This window comes from Orbicella franksi, chromosome 10 (assembly GCF_964199315.1).
Source record: "Orbicella franksi chromosome 10, jaOrbFran1.1, whole genome shotgun sequence".
NCBI classification, from domain to species: Eukaryota; Metazoa; Cnidaria; class Anthozoa; order Scleractinia; family Merulinidae; genus Orbicella; species Orbicella franksi.
Genome location: NC_138154.1, coordinates 13584084 through 13604038, shown reverse-complemented (window position 1 = coordinate 13604038; position 19955 = coordinate 13584084). Strand labels below are relative to the sequence as shown.

The 19955-nt window shown below is 40.4% G+C and overlaps 1 protein-coding gene across 2 annotated transcripts in view; it reads left to right on the top strand.

Annotated features, from left to right (window-relative positions):
- LOC145499976 (M-protein, striated muscle-like) overlaps window positions 1–19955 on the top strand; it is a 60274-nt gene that overhangs the window by 13151 nt on the left and 27168 nt on the right. For both annotated transcript variants that reach the window (XM_081479494.1, XM_081479493.1), the window contains 6 exons: window positions 13–117; window positions 9578–9877; window positions 12459–12758; window positions 14032–14337; window positions 16796–17101; window positions 17842–18147. In XM_081479494.1, the coding sequence (XP_081335620.1) occupies window positions 9748–9877; window positions 12459–12758; window positions 14032–14337; window positions 16796–17101; window positions 17842–18147 (1348 nt within the window). In that variant the 5' untranslated portion in view covers window positions 13–117; window positions 9578–9747. The remainder of the gene's footprint in view (window positions 1–12; window positions 118–9577; window positions 9878–12458; window positions 12759–14031; window positions 14338–16795; window positions 17102–17841; window positions 18148–19955) is intronic.

Sequence of the window (19955 nt, the reverse complement as noted above, 5' to 3'; positions counted from 1 at the left end):
TTTCTTTTTCAGTAAAAAAGAAAACAAACGAAGAGCCAGATATCTGGAAATATCTGTTTCTGATTCTCCCAGCAGTGGTACTTGTAGTAGGGGTACTTTGGTTTTTATTGTCTGCAGGTAATAAAAACTGTAACTTGTGTTGTTAACTAAATCCTACATCGTCAGCCAAACTGCTCATGCTAATAGTTAGTGAATACTGGGTCATGTGATGAGGTAGTTTGGAACGTAATTGGACCTGGTGGAATATGATTGTTTGAACGAGTCATTTCAAATGGGACGAGCGCGAGGCACGAGACTGGCCCAGGCCTTTCTCAACCCCCTCCCCCGCCATGCGCCCTACTTAAGGTGTAAATATTTACCAAGTATTCCATAAGCTTGCGGAAGCTATGAAGTGATAAATAACAAACAAAGCGGGTAGCGCGGATGAAATGGAACAATGGATAATTTGGACATTTCAGTTTCATCTAAGCAAAGTGATGGTATGGAAAAGGCGGGAAATCCGTCGTGGATTGCATACTTTTTTAGTTGAAAGCGAAAGCGAGGAAAGCAAGCGAGATAGCGTTTCTTCAGGAATATTGCTGTCATAGATAATCTCATCTGAAGACGTCCATATTTTGAATTTTTTAAAGTAGAAAGATGAACGGGAAGACCCGACAGAATAGCCCATCAGAAAACAACGCTCTTTGCAGCTATAACTGCGAAATAGAGAGCTTAAATGTTTATGCGGCTATTATTAACCTAACAGATGTGTTGGACGGAAGATGCAGCTGCTATGCTTGCTCAACATAATAATAATACAACCAATTTAAGTAATCTTGAACTTATTTTTTAACTAATTAGACCTATAAAACATATTTTTAATTATTACCTACCTATATATTTTATATAATATTAGTATTTTATATTTTATATTTGTATTTATGTTAGTGTCCCCAATTAGTTATCTTTAGCTAAACACTCTGACACTTAAATAAAGTTTATGTATGTATGTATGTATCATCGATAGATTATAATTGCGTTGCTCGGGTTTGATGAAATTAATTGTAGTATAAAAAGATTGGACTCAAATGTAAATTTAAAAAGTTTATTACAGAGCTAAGCTTAATTTTTGTACTGAAACTAGATTGTTTTCATTCAGTGAACTTTTAGCCGAAACATATTTTGTTTCCTGGAAAAAAAAAATTGACGCTGGAAACAATGTGCCCCAAATGGAAAAACCAGGAAACGTTGCTGAAACATGCGCGTGCTACACATGTTTCTGGAAATATGTTTCCTCGTTTTTCCAGCTTAAAATCGTTTCAGTTTGTTCAGCAACAACTACATTTACTCTATTAACCGCGAATAGAAATTCCTATTTATTCAGGTATATGATCTAAAAGGATTGCTGCCAGGGTATTATTTAGAGTGCTGTTTGTTCAGGTTTCCAGACAAATGATAACTTCTAAAATGTCAAAAATCCTTACTGGAAATACATTACTGGAGTCCACGAGAACGTTAGCAGCGTAGCCGAGTGGCTTAGGGCGCTGGTGTTGTAATCCGGAGGTCCCGGATTCAAGGCCTCAACCCTGCCACTAGCGGGATTTGTTTCCTGGTAGTCCCGAGTTCAAATCCTCGGTCACGCTTTGTAAACCTGGTCTGCTTCCTGCCAGTTGGGATTTTTAATAATGTTTCGTTTATTTAAAGTATTTGTTTCCTCTGTTTCTGTGGGACGCCTGTGAACTAGCTAAGCTTAGTGCTTGTGTAGCTAAGTGAATGACCACTATAAATAAGATTTAAATTTTTTTCACCTCTAATTTCCCCTGACATTCCTTTAACCTTAGATAACGAGCTCTTGGATTGAGCGAGGAAAAAATGAGACAGACCTTGTGGACGAGAAAGAAGGACGTGTACAGCTACTAGTGTGACTCAAAATTTCACCCTTCTTGGTCCTCTGGCTTTCTCTGATACTTTGTAAATCCCTGATATCAACTTCTATAGTGATAAGGTTTCTCTCTTCTAAACATCGTTTATGCGTATTCGCTCTAACTGACTTATCATTACATCACTCAAAACATAGTAGCCGATGAGAGCGCGCTATTGTTGAAAAAAAAGAAAAAAAAATCCAGCTAGAAAGCAATGCGCTTTACTACCACACCCAATTAGCCAATTAGAAGCTACGTCTACTCTCCTGATATCCTGCGATATCAAGTCAATGACCAGATATGCCTACGATATATGAAGAGTAATTTTTCCGTGTGTCAAATTGAAAGATGGAATCAGAAATAAACATTTAAGCACGCAATTAAATATTGAACGTTTGTTTTCGGGCGAAATGTCAAATCTTTCCTGCCAAAACTAAACTGGCGGGCGCTCATTAACTGCGCGATGATCGCCAACTGTTCTAAAACTTCTGATTTTCTAAGACGAAACCGGAGTTTCCAGTTTTCTCAAATTTTTTGGTACGCCTCAATGGCAAATTAGGCTCGTTTGGTCTCGCCATGGTTATTTTGGGTCGATTGCGTCTCGCCAAAAGGCGAACCATGGCTCGAACAAACTCGCCTGACATCCAGCCGAAGCGTGCCAAAAAATGTGCGATACGGCATATAATAAGTGACTCTGAATAACCCCCCAGAAACATCTTCGCAAACCTTTAGAGTATTGGTGGCTCCGCTGTAAAATGGACGTTACGAAAAAGATATAATCAAGGCTCGCTTCGAATCTTTTGCTTGTTAAATTGTCAAATTTCGTCCGTCCGTTTTTACTTTAATTATTAGTTAACCACTCGACTGACTCATTTTTAAACTCGTGGATACGCGAAGCGTAGAAATGTGTTTGTTGCGGGGACTCCTATATGCAAATGTGTCACTCACTCAGGTGTAGACACTGTTCGTAATTAGTCGGCCCAAACGAGAGCGCCCGAGTCGTACGCCATGTTGGAATAGTAACCGAGCCCGACGCTATATTGGAATAGTAACCGTGCAGTCAGTAGTTACTCAAAGCCTGCATCGTGCTAACCCGAATAGACCATTTTACAGTTGTCTGCTTAGTGACATGGCCTTTGAATGGCAGCGAGGCTGGAGGTGACCTTGTTTTGATACAGACCTTACTGCTTTTGTTGTGTAAATCAAGTTGTTCTTATGCTAACTAGCTGGCATTTAAAAACGAAAAGCAGAGAGGTCTGTATCAAAGCAATCTTCCCAGTGAGGCCAGGGTATTGGCATGACACTGAAAAACGCCAGAATCCTCGAGTGAGTGTGTGTGCTTTGCAAGAGAAAAACACGATTTTCCTTGTGTTTACTGGATAACGTCGCTTCGTAAGAGGAGCTGATTGAAATTTGCCAACCCAGCTGATTTTAAATAGAGCTTATCACGGTTTTGGGCGCCATATTGACGGAGAGGCAATAAACAGGAGGCGTGGTTCTTAACTACCGTAACATTCCTTCTAAATATCGATAAATATTCTTGATGCTTCGTGACCTGGCAAGCTGAAATGTTAAACTTTTTCAGACAAGCTAGCACCGCAGCTTCTTATAAATTGCCGAAGTTACGTGTATATTATAGCTTTGAACAGAGAATTTGTCCGATAGCGGAGCCCACATTCATTGGTAGCTTGATTGTCGCGAAATTACTTTAAACGATGATTGCAAATTAAAACAAACATGAAAAAAGCCTCTCTGGGATATTTATTCATACTATTCTCGGCCCTCAAAAAAGGGAAATCGTTCATGTTCCAAAAGTTGTGCTGTCAGTCCTTACGCGGACATCCTCCAAATGCTTCATGCGAAACAACAACGAGAACAAGATGAAAACTTTTTTAAATATTTTGATTTTAGGCCTTTAGAAACGTGTCTGTCTAATTCGGAATAACAATTTCCAGCTGAGTCAGAACAATCAAGAATCAAGTTGCACTTATCTTTGCGACAAAAACGAACACTTGAATTGTTATAAATATCATATTTTTTAGATACAGGTATGGTCGTGGTAGTGGATTTTGTCGTAGTATATCTTAAGCTGTGTTAACACTAGGCCGAAACATGATTAGTCTGATCACGAATGAAACATGTTTCTTTATGAAAAGTGTTCACATCAGACAGTGCACTGCGCGAATCATGGTTGAAACCTGATTATTCTGAGCATGATTGAAACAACCTCGCGGGGTAGTTTCAATCACGATCAGACCAAACACGTTCAAAATGGTGGATGGATACGGAGAGGAGGCGAGTGCCCAAAAGAAACAAAATTGGGGCTGTTATGAGGCCAAATATCTAGTTGAAATATGGACCAATGAAGAAATACAACCGCAATTATCGGTGATGGGTAGAAAGCAGAATATTTTGGAGAACATTGCCGCAAAACTATGACAAATGCGAGTACCATGAAACAGCATGAATTATACAACCATGAATGAAACGTGTTTGAAACCGACATCTGATGTAAACAATGCAATGACAAACATGTTTAGGCGGAACATGTTTCCTTGAAACATGTTTACTCTAATCACGTTTCGGCTTTAATGTAAACACAGCTTCAGAAACCTGTCTTTCCGGTTCCTGCGGTCGTTTCCATTAGTCACCAGGGGCTCAATATACATAAAAGTTGCCATTTTTTTCATCGTGTATCTTTTAATCTCTCTTAGCTGTGATTGAAACGTGTGTTATTCTCTCTACGTTCGTGAGCCTTTTAGTTCCACGAGAAATAAAACATGGTGTCAGGAGTGGTAGAAAATTGCTGAACTGCTCAACCTTACCGTATCTTCAGCTTACTAGGCCGGTAAATAACCTTATTTCACTTTCGTCGAAACCAAGGCAGGTTAACCAATCCCAACCATGGACGCTCGACAAGCGTTCAAGAAGTTTAAAGCACGATGCAAGCTAAACTTTTCTGGCCCGCGGAAACACAAATCGGAGAAAGGAAAACTATTTTCTTATCTGGTCGAGCGACAATGGAATCGAATTAATTTCCGAGTGGACTTTAATCGCTCAAGAGGAGACGAAACTCGATACCGACTAACCGCGCCTTGAGAATTACCTGTCTCCAAAGAGCAACTTCGGTAATCAAGGTACAAGCTCAGGACCCTGAAACAAGAACCTGGGTGAAACAGTGGATTCGATCATTTTTGAAGACAATGCAATTCGAATACCGGTCGAAGAATGCCATTTTACCAGCCCAGATGAGCATATCATCGATGCCCTTATCTTTGGATCTATTTCCAAGCGTATTCAAACCAAAAACCAAGTTCCTAGACAAGGACGCCATTCTCACGCTTAATACTGCTCTGGATATTACCCGGAGTGAAGAGCAAGTAACCAAATCAAAAAAATTTCACCCGGTACTTCAACTCATGTTGACCCGCTGAAACATGATCTTCCCATCAAACCCCACGCAACCAACCCCCATTCGTTTGTTTGGATGCTGTGCTACCGAGCGCGATATATATTCCTGAGCGATGCTTGCCCTGCTTATGATTTAAAATACGATGCATACCTGGAAAATAGAAACATTGAAGAAACGTCTGCCGTTCATCAAAGCCTGACAAAAAGGGAACGACGAAGGGCGGCAACCTAAACCTACGAAAGGGAAATCTTATAGAAAGAAGCATTTCCTTAGCGTTGAGGCTCGTGATCAAAGAAAAGACAGCCCCGAAACATCATTTTCAGGACAGATGTACTCCCATATCTTGTCAGCTAATCAGTTCACAAAGAGTGAAACCCAAGCGTTGCTTAAGGTGGAAGTGGCCTCAGATCACAACAAGAAACCGCTCTTGTGTAAAGTAGACAGTGGCGCTGAAAGAAACATTATCTTTCCGAGTATCTACAAGTCACTCTTCCCAAATTCATCCTGGAACCCTACTAGTGTCATACCATCTATCACCATCATTACTGCCTTTGGTGGACATGCTGTTGGGCATCATGGCACCTGTGTACTCAAACTGGACGATACTGGCTCCTGTAAATCATACCCATTCCGTGCTGTTGATGGTAATGAGCCAAACGTATTAAGCCTATCAACATGTGCAGATGTGAACCTGGTTACCATGAATTCCGGTGTCACAAACCCTGGAGGCAGCCAAGCCAAGTGCTCAGCTTCGACCTTTTAGCGACCTAGATCCAGTCGCTGAGGACGAGGTGTTCAGAAAATACAATGATTACTCTGAAGATGTTACCTGCTTTCCGGGCGAATACAGTATAAGAGTTGATCTTGCTGATCCCCCAGTTTTGCGCTCTCAACGAAGTGTTCCAGAATCCCACAGGGAACCCTTAAAGAAGGAACTTGATTCATTGGTTGGGTAGAAAATCCAAGCAAAACTTACCGACCCAACTTATTGGGCCACGATCAACTCCCTGGTATGCGTCACTATGCGCACTGGTGTATTGCGGCTCTGCCTGGACCCGAAAGATCTAACTATCAAGAGGCCGCACAACTTTACACCTACATTAGAGGATTTTCTACCTAAAATTAGTGGTTCCAAATGCTTCTCAATTTTTGATGCACGCAGAGGGTACTGGAATATCAAGCTCACCGGGGAAAGCTGGCTGTTGACTGTTGACTGTTGAAAACCTCTAATTCGCAGTATGTAACATACAGATTTCAGTGTCTGCTTTTCGTTTTGTGCCCCGGACATTTACCAAAGTAAAGCAGATGAAACCTGTGATGACTTACCATGTGTCACTGGAATTGCAAATGACATTGTTGTGTATGGCTACAACAGTGATTTTAACGATCACGATGAAAACCTTAGTGCTGTTCTTCAGCGTGCTCGCTCGTGACACTGGTCCTCGCTTCACCCTGGACAAATTCAAATTCAGGTGCACTCGAATTCCCTTCTTAGCCATACCATTGGTAGTGAAGGTCTGCATCCTGATCCACGGAAGGTCGACTACATACTGTCTATGGATCCCTCACAAGCCGTGCAGATCTACAAACATTCCTTGGGATGGTCCAGTTCCTGAGTCATTTCATTCCTAAGCTAGCATCCATAGCAGCTAGCCTTTGGGGGCTCACCAAGAAGACAGGAGACTTTCTTTGGAGTCCTGATCATCAATCTGCCGTAGAATGCATCAAGAAAACAATCATGGCCACTACCTCATGGCAGTACTTTGACAGCACCCATACTGTAACCATTCAAGCGGATGCCTCAAAGAGGGGTTTAGGAGCCGTTTTCCTGCAAGGCAATGGTCCAGTGGAGTTTGCTAGTAAGTTGCTGACCGCAACTGACAGTCTTTACTTCAATATTGAGAGAGAAATGTTAGCTGTTCTTTTTGGTTCGGAAAAGTTCCATTACTATGCCTACGGCATAAGCCACTAGAGGCTATCTTCAAAAAACAGCTGTCAAGTGCACCACCCCGCATCGCTAGGATGCTGCGCATACAGAAGTACGACATGCAAATGCGTCAGCTGACGCTTTTTCAAGAATCATCTCTTGTTTTGGTAAGTCGTACAAGGGTTTGATGTATCTGTACGCGAGGTCCATCGTCATCTTAATGCAAGCCCAACGAGAGTGTCCCAGCCTGAAAGAAACCGATAAGGATACAACCTTATAGGTCCGGCGTGAAGTCATCATACATGGATGGCCTGAAAAGAGATCTGATTGCCCTGCCTATCTTCATGCTTACTGGAACTATCGAGATGAGTATACTGTAGTGGATGGCCCGATCTTTTTGGGGACGCGTATTGTCATCCCTGAGTCTCTTCAGCGTGATGTTCTGAAAAAGTTACAATACGCCCATCAGGGTCCCGAGAACTGCAGGCCCAGGGTAAAGGGCTCAGTATTCTGGGCAAACATCAACCATGATATTAAGGAGCTGGTTAAGAGCTACCCCTCCCCTTGCCAGCGTCATTAGAAGTTGAATGCCAGGGAACCTTTGCTGCCTAATCATGTACCGCAGAAGCCATGGCATACTTTAGACTCTGACATATTCTTCTGGGAGAATGCTAACCACTTGTTAGTTGTTGACTACTACAGCAAGTTTCCTGAGGTCAAAAAGCTTACTAACATCCAGTCGTCCGTGGCCATTGCATACCTGTCTTCGACGAACATGGGATCTCAAGTAAGCCGGTAACAGACGATGGCTCTCAATACACATCTGCTGCTTTTCAGGAGCTCAGTCTTAAATACTGATTTACTCATCTCACATCCATTCTACTTTGTAACGTTTGATATGTATTTTTATCAAATAGATAAAGACATTATTATAATTATGATAATATTTAATTATAACAATATACTTCCCCTGTATTTTTTCGTGAGAGGACAGTGCAAAGTGTGAAAGATCTTTTGCACAAATGGAAGACATCTGGCCAAGATCCTCATTCAGCTATGCTTTGTCTCCGTAGCACCCCACTCTCAATCATGACTTTCCTTCACCTACAGAGCTTCTGAATGGCCGGATATATCAGACAAACCTGCCCGCTGTGTCTTAGCCCTGATTATCTGCAGTGGAGACATCATGTTAAATTACAACGCAGACAGGATAACCGGAAGGTGCAGTATGATAAACCAGCGCAGCGGCCACTTCATTCGTGTTACCAGAAGATCTTGTTCGTGTCCTCAATCTAGTTACTAGTAGTGGTACCTGTATGCCAGGCATTGTTCAACATGAGGCAAATACCACACGTTAGCACCTAGTAGCCACTGAAAAAGGTGAAACACTTCGGTGAAACCATCATCATTCTCGTGCTGCTAGATAGTCTTTCCACTTCCGAAGCAATGAAGTCCCTGATGATGTTTCATTTACTCACTCCATCTCGTATGCAGCGGATCACGAAGAGCGTAGTGCCAACAGTGCCCCTGTTTCCCCAGAAAGTTCTGATTGCTATTCTGCTGAGTCACTCGAATCTGCATCTCCAAGCAGAACCGCGGATCCTTCTGTGCTACTACTTCGTAGGTCCAATACAAGAGTTAAGGCTCCAGATAGACTGAACTTATAAGCATGCAGCTTACAGTGTGAATTTGTATCTGAACATTTGTTTTGTTTTCCTTAAGAAAGTGAGGGACGTCGTAGTAACGCTTAGAAGCCTGTTTCTCCATTTCAGGCCTGCGGCCGTTTCCATTAGTAGCCACGAGCCCAAAGACACATAAGTCATCAATTTATCCATCGTGTATCTTTTCATCTTGCTCGCTTGTGATTAAAATGTATGTGATTCTCTATACCCTCGTACGCCTCCTCGTTCCACGGGATTTACAACAGTTGTTATTATTGTTGACAACCAGACAGACATACGGACAGATAAAATACAGTCCATAGAAAACGCAAATGACTAAATGCGACATGTAACACGGATCTGAATCTTATAATCCTAGCTAGTACAATGTTGTAAAATTAATGGTCATATGAATAAACGAAACGTATGCAATAAGCCATTTCCTAGTTCTCTTTTGCCTCTGTGTCAAAACCAGTCTAAGCGCGAAACCATTCATATGACTTCGGCCTACAGGTTCATTTTCATGCAAATCAAACTCATTTTCATAACAGTGGTTTCGCACTTACACTCGTTTTGAAACAGAGGCACAAGGGAACTCGGAAATGGCCTATGGTCCCATGCAAAAGAAGTACCGTATTTCATTAATAATATTTTTACTTTGCTGTGTTTGAAACAGCCGTCCCTAACCCAGTGGCTCTCGAAGACCTACCTGAAGAAGTAACCAACAACGACTACATAACCTTGAAATGGACTGAGCCGAAAAGTGATGGGGCACCCATCACTCATTACACGCCCTACTATAGAATCGTGACGTCCAGAGGTCCGGGAGAGTGGACGGAACTTAAGATGAAAGATGCACTTCAGCTCTTACTCCGTGTGAAAGTGAATCGAGGCAAAACATATGAGTTTGTTGTAACGGCATCAAATAGTCGCCGCGAGAGTGATAAAGAAAACATCAGAAGAGTCAACGTGTTGGGTAAGTTACGGTTGCTGTTATTAGATGTGTTTGGTTGATCGCGTTTCTCATTATTCCGATTAGACCGAACTATTTTTTCAAGGGCCGATGCAGTAGCGCTCTGCTGTGGAGTCTCATGATCGTCGGTATCCGTGACTTATTAGGAATCCCATTACCTCTGTTCTTGTTGTCAGGGTACATCATTTTTTGCACACTGGCGCAGCAGCGCAGAGGTGGCGCAGTGGCGCAGCAGGAATTCCATTACCTCTGTTCTTTTGTCAGGGTAAATTATCATTAGCGCAGTTGCGCATTGGCGCAATGGTGCAGTGGTGCCGTCACACAACGACCCAGCTGTCGAGTAATACGGTGATGCAGTGATACGGTGGAATTGTGGTACAGTGGTAGAAAGGCTTAGTACCCCAGTAGAGCAATTGCACAGTGACACAGCGGTGCACTGGCGCAGCTAAGCGCCAACACAGGTACCAGGTGATGCAGAGACGCAGGGACACTGTGGGATAGTGGCGCAGTGGCACAATGCTCTAGTGCCCCAGTGGAGCAATTGCGTAGTGGTACAATGCTGTAGTGCTGCGGTGATGCAGTTGCGCTGTGGCCTTGTGGCGTGGTGGCCCAGTTGTCTTTTATTGTATTCATTACACCCTTTCGATCTATTATGCGTCTCGTAGCGTTACAGGGACAAATAACACTAAAGCAGGCTTTCCTAGTTTGCGTACATCCTGGCAAAGTTTGTAATTTTGCTTGTAACAACAGTAAAAAAAGGACTGTGAGACAATGCAAGTCATCATTCTTTGCAAATCTGTATTAATTGTCCAGAGTAAATAAGGCATTGTTGTTGTTGTTGCTGCCTCACTGTGTCCCTTATTCCACCAAATGCAGAGCAATCCTACTAAAAAATAAATATAAAATGAACCCTGTCATTTGTCGGGCGAAACACCAAGTAATCGCCCTATATGATTAGGTTCAAAAGGTTGTTCCCGTGCCACTCATTGCGAACTAAAATTAACTTCCCGGGTTTCTAGTTAGCAAGTCTTGGTGTGTATATACAACGGAATTAAAATGCCAAGCTAGAGATGCCAGAGAGAGGCACTGTAGATTGAATTGAATTCCTAAGTAGTGTTTTTTAATAATGACGTACTAATTATATAACTATCAAAGCAAACGGGATTCAGAATTTCAAAAAAAGGATGTTTTAAGTTTTTCCTTCAGGGCACTCTCGAATAATAATCATTGACAAATGCTTCATTTACTAAGCTCGTTTACTGGGCGCAAAAATTTACTCTCACACGGAGGTTTGGAGTAAAATGGCTGAGGGAATTTCATCGGGATCCAGAGTTTCAAAAAAGGTTGTTTTATGTTTTTCCTTCAGGGCGCTCTTGAATAATAATTATTGACAAATGATGCGTTGATGAGCTCGTTTACTGGGCAACAAAATTTACTCTCACACAGAGGTTTGGAGTAAAATGGCTGAGGGAAATTCCAAAACCGCTTTATTGAAAATAACCAGTTTGTAGTTGAAATAACAAATTGCAATCTGGTGGAAATATTTTGACCAGTGGAGTTGAGGGCCACCAAAACGCCAAACGGTTTACAACAGTCAAAAAAGTAAAACAAAATATTATTATTACCTTCGAGGTTTTGCCCTCAAGGTTATTATTATTGCCTTCGAGGTTTCGCCCTTAAGGTCAATTTTTCAATTTGGGCACTCAGTAGGGCTTGTTTGTGCGTCGACTTCTTGTCTGACATAGCTTGTTCCTACCTGTTAAATTTTAATTTTTGGGTCGCTAACATGGCTCTCTATCTTTTATTTCTGTTCTTCATTGTGAAGGGCAATTGTTCGTTTCTGTCTTTATTATGTTTTTCTTTAATGGTATGTCTCTAAAACGTTCTTTGAGGCTTCTGAACAACGCTTCTAGACACCCATCCTCCTAAAAAAAGAGGCCGGCTCTGCAATTACCACAGGGTCTGGAAATATTAATTCAGCTTCTCCAGCTGCTACAGGCGTCAAAGTTAGGGGAACGTAAATGCGTTTAAGTCACATTGCAGACGTTTCAGAAATAAATGCGCTAGAATGCCCCATTTGAGACAACAACCGCTATGTTGAAAAACGTGTCGAGACGAATTGAACTCGCAAAAGAATTAAGCGCTCTTTCGGTTGCCTTACCGGTAGAGAAAAACTGGAGAGTTCTTACCTTACCGGTCGGAATTCAAATAGAAACTTCCTCACACAATGAGAAATCCGAATGAATGGACGCGTGCTTGGGAGAGGCTACTAAGCAAGAGCCTCGTCGTGAGGGGATGTGGCGCATCAAGCATTCACGTTCCCCTAATCCCTACCATTTTGTGTTGTTACATGCCATCTCCAGTAATTATAAAACTGTAATAGGATAAAATAACTTAAGTTGGAAAAACATAAAAATTCTATTCGCATTCAAATATTCCATTATTTAAATTTTAAATGACTACCATTTTTAAATGTTATAACAGCACGAAAATCTCCAAAACCGGTAACTTTGGTTGCATCGATGTCTGCTGCTTATGCTGATATTTTTGTTGAATTTTTTCTCCATTTACCACACAAACACAGGTGTGCCCAAAGTGGTTAAACTGGATGAGTTACCCAACGAGATAGACGGTGGAAATATAACTCTAATATGGAAGGAGCCAGAAAACAATGGAGCAAGCATAGAAAAGTACACTGTGTACAAAAGACTCGTCACATCTCAAGCTCAGGAGTCAAAGTGGGAGGAAGTTGCCACTACTCGAGTTCGAGAATACATCATCGAACTAGAAAGGGGCAAGACATATGAATTTTCCATTACTGCAACAAACAAATGTGGCGAAGGGGCAAAAGAAAATAACTTCCAAAGAGTCACCGTTTTGGAAAGTAAGCTTGTAAACTTAAATGTGGTTGCAATGGATTATGTATGTCTGTTCCCTGTACTGAAAGGCTTTTTTTTTTTTTTACCAATTCATGATCATAAGCAGAAATTTTTTGATACTTGCTTCCCGTGCTGCGATGGTTGATAGACGTTCGTTAAAGTTTTTTGTTATCCGATTTGTTTTTCTACACCTAGTTGTCGGTGGCTTCTGTCCACCTTCATCAGAGTTGTAATGTTTAGGTTCGTTACCAACCGTAAAATTGCAACTCTGTTGAAGGTGGAAGCAAAGCCACCGAAAACTAGATATAGGAAAAACAGATCGGATAACAGAAAACCTTCACGAATGTTGATAACTGGCGCTTTTGTTTGGAAATGTTCCTAAAGGTGTTACCTAAGGCACAGATTCTACGTATGGTAACTTGTTCTCGTGGTTATACGCTGGTGGAAACCGTTCTTAACAATGATTAGTCCATAGCAATCTCTTACGAAGGACACCAATATTATCATTAAAAAACGTACGTGACTAACCGTCAATTACTTTACCCTTAGTCAAGAGTTGATATTTGATTGACCAGCTCTAAAACACGTGCACCAATAAGTTATGATAAAAGACCAAGCCATTAAAATGACGGTGCATACTAAGCACGAATAGGATGTTTTTATGACAATTGGAGGACTTCAAAACACTATTAACATAAGTTATAAAGCTAGCATACTTCAATAGACCTCTTTAGCTTGGGCGGTTTGTAGTCCCATTTCAGACCATGTGATGATTTTCTTGAGAATTCCTGTTTCAAATTTTCAAATAGTCGCGTGTATATCAATAAAAATTTTTTAGATGGATAAAAGAACAATTCTATAGAGAATATCACAAGGTCTGAAATGGGAAAACAAACCGCCCAAGCTTAAGAGGTCTATAAACAATTAATGACGGTTCCGAGTGAGACAGTTAGTTTTGTTTGCTGAGAATCTCAATGTTTCTCAAGGCGATGTGGAGTGATCGGGGTATTGCCTTTTTTGTATGCTTCCAACTTTTTATATCACATTATTTTGGCAGTCGGACTTCGGGTTTGTACATACATGATGCAGCTACTCGTTAAGATTAAGAAAAATTATAGTTCTCGGCCTAACTTGAGAAAAACTGGGCAATGTGTTGAAGATTAAGCGCCTGCAACCTACCTTCTTTTAGAATCTCAACAGTTATCGTAACTTTCTAATCAGTTGGCTATTTCCTAAACTAGAAAAAATATTTACACCCATGATTTCTTTTATACTCAGCCGTTCCAATGCCAGTGCAACTGCTTGAAGTACCTGACAAGATCGACAAATGTGACTTTCTTTTGAAGTGGAAAGAGGCACGTGATAATGGTGCGTCTATAACAAAATACACGGTTTACCAAAGGACAGTGAATGGAAATGGTCAAATGCAGCTCTGGAAAGGCATCCATTCTTTCCTTGCTTACGAATATCATGTGCTCAACTTGGAGAGGGGTGAACTCTACGAATTCAAGGTAACTGCCACAAACAAGATTGGGGAAGGGATGGAAGATGAACAGAACTTCAAACAAGTCAAGGTAGAGGAGGGTAAGTTTATCTGAACAGCAAGCTGACGTTTTGACAAACTTTTATCATGCAAGTGGGCTACGTTCTATGAATGGAATTGCCAAGATTGCCAAATATTTTTGCTGTGGCAATTAATACCATTAAGCCTAACGTTTTCTTTGTCAATACTTCTGGGGGAAGAGGGCTGTTTGAGACACCCCTCTTCATGTTTCTGTCAAAGGATTTACTCAATGGTTTAAAACTAGTATGGCGTTTAAACTATCCCACCTCGCACGCTTAGTGACGTCAAGTATAAAAATGCCTGCCATCTTGGGTTTAAGATTTTTATAAAAATGTAAAAGAAACAGTCTAAAAATGATTCTCAAAAAAACCCAGAAAATTATATGAAGATATAAAAAATGTTTTAAGATTTTGAAATATTATGTTTTTTCATAAAATCAGAAATCTTACAAAAACAGAAATGCATACTAAGAAACACAAAATTTACATAAAACACTTGCAAACATCTTTACCACAGACACGTCATTTCATGCGATCAACTGAGAAATTCTCCACCAAAATCCTGATGCTAATGATTTTTTGTCCAGTCTTTGTACACTCCCTTCATGGCACCATATAGGGTTTGAGCCCACGTGGGAGAAGAGGAGTCCAGGATAATTTGCATGCGCATGTTTCAAGCGAGGTAGTCAGTGTGTGTTGTAGAAGCGCGCACTAGAAACATCATAAAACAAACAAAATTACATCTATTGTGCTGTTGCCATGACAACAATTTTGGAGCTGGTCAGGTCTTAATTAAGACTGAAATTCCCAGTTTTTGTCTAAACCAAGGATCATCCACTCCCAACAATGTTATGAGGAGAGTTAAGACAGTATGAGCACCATATGTGCTTCGAATGGAACCTACTATCCCACTTTAAAGGGTTGCAAATAAGGATTTTTGGGTTTTTGCCATAAAGAGACTGGAGCCATAAAGAGACTAGAAATGGCACAACCAGTGTCATTCTTTATCTTTTGTGATGTACATTTCTAGTGACAAGCCTGAAGAACTCCGCTCCAATACTTCAAGAGATATTCTTGATTCAGTGTTTTACTGTTTTGTGGCACTACCTATGACGCCATCACTTTCCTCATTTGCATGATGGAAAAACATCAATATCTCTAAAAGCCGGTTCTCTTAAACGGGCAAAACTATTCCAAAAAGGAAAATGCCATACTTTATTTTGAAAAGCCTTTCAAATAAGCAGCAATTATTTCTTACTCCATAGGCACTTTAAAAAAAATCAACTGTGAAAACATTATTACTGTATTGATTCGAATTTCGTAGTTCAGAGGGGGTCCTTATTTGTTTTGAGCATAACATTTGAACATGGTGCAATACTTTAATGAAAAGCATCAGCAATATTACTTTCAGATAAGAATGGACACCTCTTAACCCTCTGAAATACAAGCAAACTCTTACCTTCACCTTGGTACAAAGATCCACAAGGTTAGGGGAAATAGATGGAACCCTTCCTCTGTGTTTTCGCAAGTTTGCTAATTAGGCACAGCAAAATAAATTTTATTGAGTAGATGGCCCTGAGTTCGCTCTACGAGAATCCGCAATTTTCTTTGATTGGTGACGTGGCATGCACCTCATCCTTTTACGTCCGTGGGTCAGTTTCTCCGTGTAATTAGTCTTTTTAATGTCAATGTCTTTTTCGCTGCCAGAGGCGTTTATTAGAACAGGGGCGCTTAAAAGAAAAAAGTAAAATAAAAAAAGTACTCAATGGAGAGCGCATCTCACAATGGAGCTCTTCTTGGAAGGGGACGCTTAATCGAATCACTTCATCCCCATTAAACAAAAGAATTGCCTTCAATTGCTTACTAAAATGGGCGTATATTAGTAATCTCTCGTGAAAACATACCGATAGATCGAGTGATTAAAATATATAATTAACAGTCAATCACTTCATCTTAACTCTAAAACCAGTGCACTGACGAGTAGTGATTAAAGACCAGTCCGCTTCTTGTTTTGAGGAACTTAATGATGGTGCCTACTAAGCACGAATAGGATGTTTCACGACAATTGGATGACTGGAAAACGCTCTTAACAAAGTTTACAAAGCTGGCATATTTCAATAAACACTTAATGACGGTTCCGAGTGAAACTGTAGGTTTTGTTTCCTAAGAATCTGAATGTTTCCCGAGGCGATGTTGAGCGATCGAGGTATTGCCTTTTTTGTACGCTTCCAGCTTTTCATATCACCTTGGTTTTGCAGTCGGACCTCGGGCGTGTATATTTATGAAGCTACTCATTAAGGTTAAGGAGAGTTATAGATCTCGGCCAAACGTGAAAAAAACTGGCCAATATTTTCAAGATGAGGCGCCTGCAACCTACCTTTGACAATCTCAACAGTTACCGTAACTTTCTGATCAGTTGCTTATTTCCTAAACTAGAAAAAATATTCATCCCCATGTTTTTTTAAATTTATTTATTAAGCCGCTCCAATGCCAGTACAACTGCTTGAAGTACCTGACAAGATCGACAAATGTGACTTTCTTTTGAGGTGGAAAGAGACACGTGATAATGGTGCATCTATAACAAGATACACGGTTTACCAAAGGACAGTGAATGAAAGTGGTCCAGTTCAACCCTGGAGAGACGTCCATTCTTCCCTTGCTAACGATTATCATGTGCTCAACTTGGAGAGGGGTGGACTATATGAATTCAAGGTAACAGCCACAAACAAGGTTGGGGAAGGGATGGAAGATGAGCAGTACTTCAAAAAAGTCAGGGTAGAGGCGGGTAAGTTTATCTGAATGGCAAGCTGACGTTTTGACATAAATTTACCATATAGGTGGCGTACATTCTATGAATGCATTTGCCAAAATTGTCAAATATTTTTTGCTGCGGCCATTAAACAATCAATCAACGCAATTGCCACTACTATTTAGTCTAGACTTTTTTCTTTGTTTGTGTGTCTGAGGAGGAGAGGGCTGTTTGAGACACCCCTTCTCATGTATCTGTTAAAGTACTTACTCAATGGTAATAAAATTTGTATGGCGTAGAAACTATCCCACCTTGAGCGCTTTAGTGATAATCGGGTGTCAATCACTGCGTCAAATCACGCCATAGTGACGTCATGCATAAAAATGCCTGCTATCTTGGGTTTACGATTTTTTGAAAATGGAAAAGAAACAGTCTAAAGATTATTCGAAAAAAAAAAAATCAGAAAATCATATGAAGATACAAGAATTGCTAAGATTTTGAAATATTATTTTTCTCTTATATTGAATGTCTTTAATAAAGACCGAATTACATACTGAGAAACACAAAATTTCCATAAAGCACTTGCAAACATTATTATCATAGACACGTAATCTCATGTGATCGAACAACTTATCCACCAGAAACAAAATGTTCATAAAATACTTGCAAACATCGTTACCATAGACACGTAATCTCATGTGATCAAAACAACTTATCCACCAGAATGTATCCTGACAGGAGCCTCTATTTATTTATTTATTTATTTATTTATTAAGCCGCTCCAATGCCGGTGCAACTGCTTGAAGTACCTGACAAGATCGACAAATGTGACTTTCTTTTGAAGTGGAAGGAGACACGTAATAATGGTGCATCTATAACAAAATACACGGTTTACCAAAGGACAGTGAATGGAAATGGCCAAGTGCAGCTCTGGAAAGGCATCCATTCTTCCCTTGCTTACGAATATCATGTGCTCAACTTGGAGAGGGGTGAACTCTACGAATTCAAGGTAACTGCCACAAACAAGATTGGGGAAGGGATGGAAGACGAACAGAACTTCAAACAGGTCAAGGTAGAGGCGGGTAAGTTTATCTGAATAGCAAGCTGACATTTTGACAAATTGACAATGTAAGTGGTGTACATTCTATAATGCAATTACCAAGACTGCCAAATTATTTTGCTGCGGCCATTAATACTATTTAGCCTGGACTTTTTTCTTTGTTTGTGTGTCTGAGGGGGAGAGAGCTGTTTGAGACACCCCTTCTCATGTATCATGGCACTATTTACTCAAGAGTAATCAAACTTGTATGGCGTGTGTTGTAATACTAGATGCGTGTAGAATGTGTGAATCACTCGGAATAATTAATCTATGAATGCGTGCAGAATTTGTGAACCGCTAGGGATATTTAAGCTATTAATTATCATTCAAGTTCAGTTGAGTTTAACCGTCGTTCGGTTTTAATGTAAATCTTTGTGTCAGTCGCTTCGCGTTCAAGAAAGTAAAAACTAGAGAGTCAAATAGCGTGAGGAAACAACTTGTAAACTATCCCACTTTGTACGCTTTAGTGATAATCGGGTGTCAATCATTGCGTCAAATCACACCATAGTGACGTCATGTGTAAAAATGCCTGCCATCTTGGGTTCAAAATTTTTAATAACAATGTGAAAGAGATAATTCTAATTAACAAATTGACGTCAGTTTTTTTATGCGTGTCCTCTTATTGATGATAAATTGGGTCATAACATCGTCAATGTTATGACAATGTTATGACGAAATTTATCAGACGCGTAAAAAAACTGACGTCAATTTGTTTTTTACAACAACAAGACCCCAAAATGGTCAAATGCCGGGAATAAATGAAAGGAAAACACGCCGTAAACTTTCCGTAAACAAAGATAAGTGAATTTTATTCAAAATGGCGCGAACATTGTCAAAAGCCTTTCTCGCTTAAACTACGGTGTTCATAACAAAAAATAAGAAACATTGTTGCAAATTGCGCCTAAGTCAACTCAATGTACGCGTACTGAAACTAGGAACACAGGAACAGCCCGAAACGCTCCTAAAGAAATCAACCCTGACCAAACATGACTACTTTATTGATTCGATTTTCATAGCTCATAAACATATGAACGTGGTGCAATACTTTAGTGAAAAACAACAGATACTTTGACTCAATTTTCAATGTAACGTTTAGATAAAAACGCAGAACCCTAAGTTCATTCGTCTAATTGGCTTTTTTTATATCAATGTGTTGCATGTCTTTTTTGCTACGTGGGACGCTTAGTGGAAGGGGCGCTTATTGCAAGGGGCGCTTATTGCAAGGGGCGCTTATTGGAAAGGGCACCTATTGGAAAGGGCGCTTATTGGAAGGGTTGCGTATTGCAAGGGGCGCTTATTGCAAGGGGTGTTTATTGCAAGGGAGCTTATTGGAAGGGGCACTTATTATAAGGGGCGCATATTGAAAAGAGCGCTTATTACAATAGGGGCGCTAAATGGCAAAGAGCAAAACAAAAACAGTACTCAATGGAGAGTGAATATCACGCTAATCGGACTGGGACGGTAAATGAAGAGTCATTAAAGCAATAGTTACATGTAGTATAGGTAATCACATGATTTTCGAAGAAATAAGCACGAGTACATTGTTTCAAAGGCTAGCAAAATTTGTAGTCTTTGAAATTTGGAGTTCAATTTTTAATCTTGCAAATTTGAAGTACTTATTCATTCCAAATTGCACGAGAATAATCATGCGGTTACTTGTTAATAATTCACGCGATTGTCTACACATTGTTTGCTTATTCAGGCTACGGTGTGTTTGGTATTCCAATACCGAAAATATTTGCATAACTTCTAAGGCTTTCGGCGAGCTTCGTGAGATCTTCAGCAATCTTC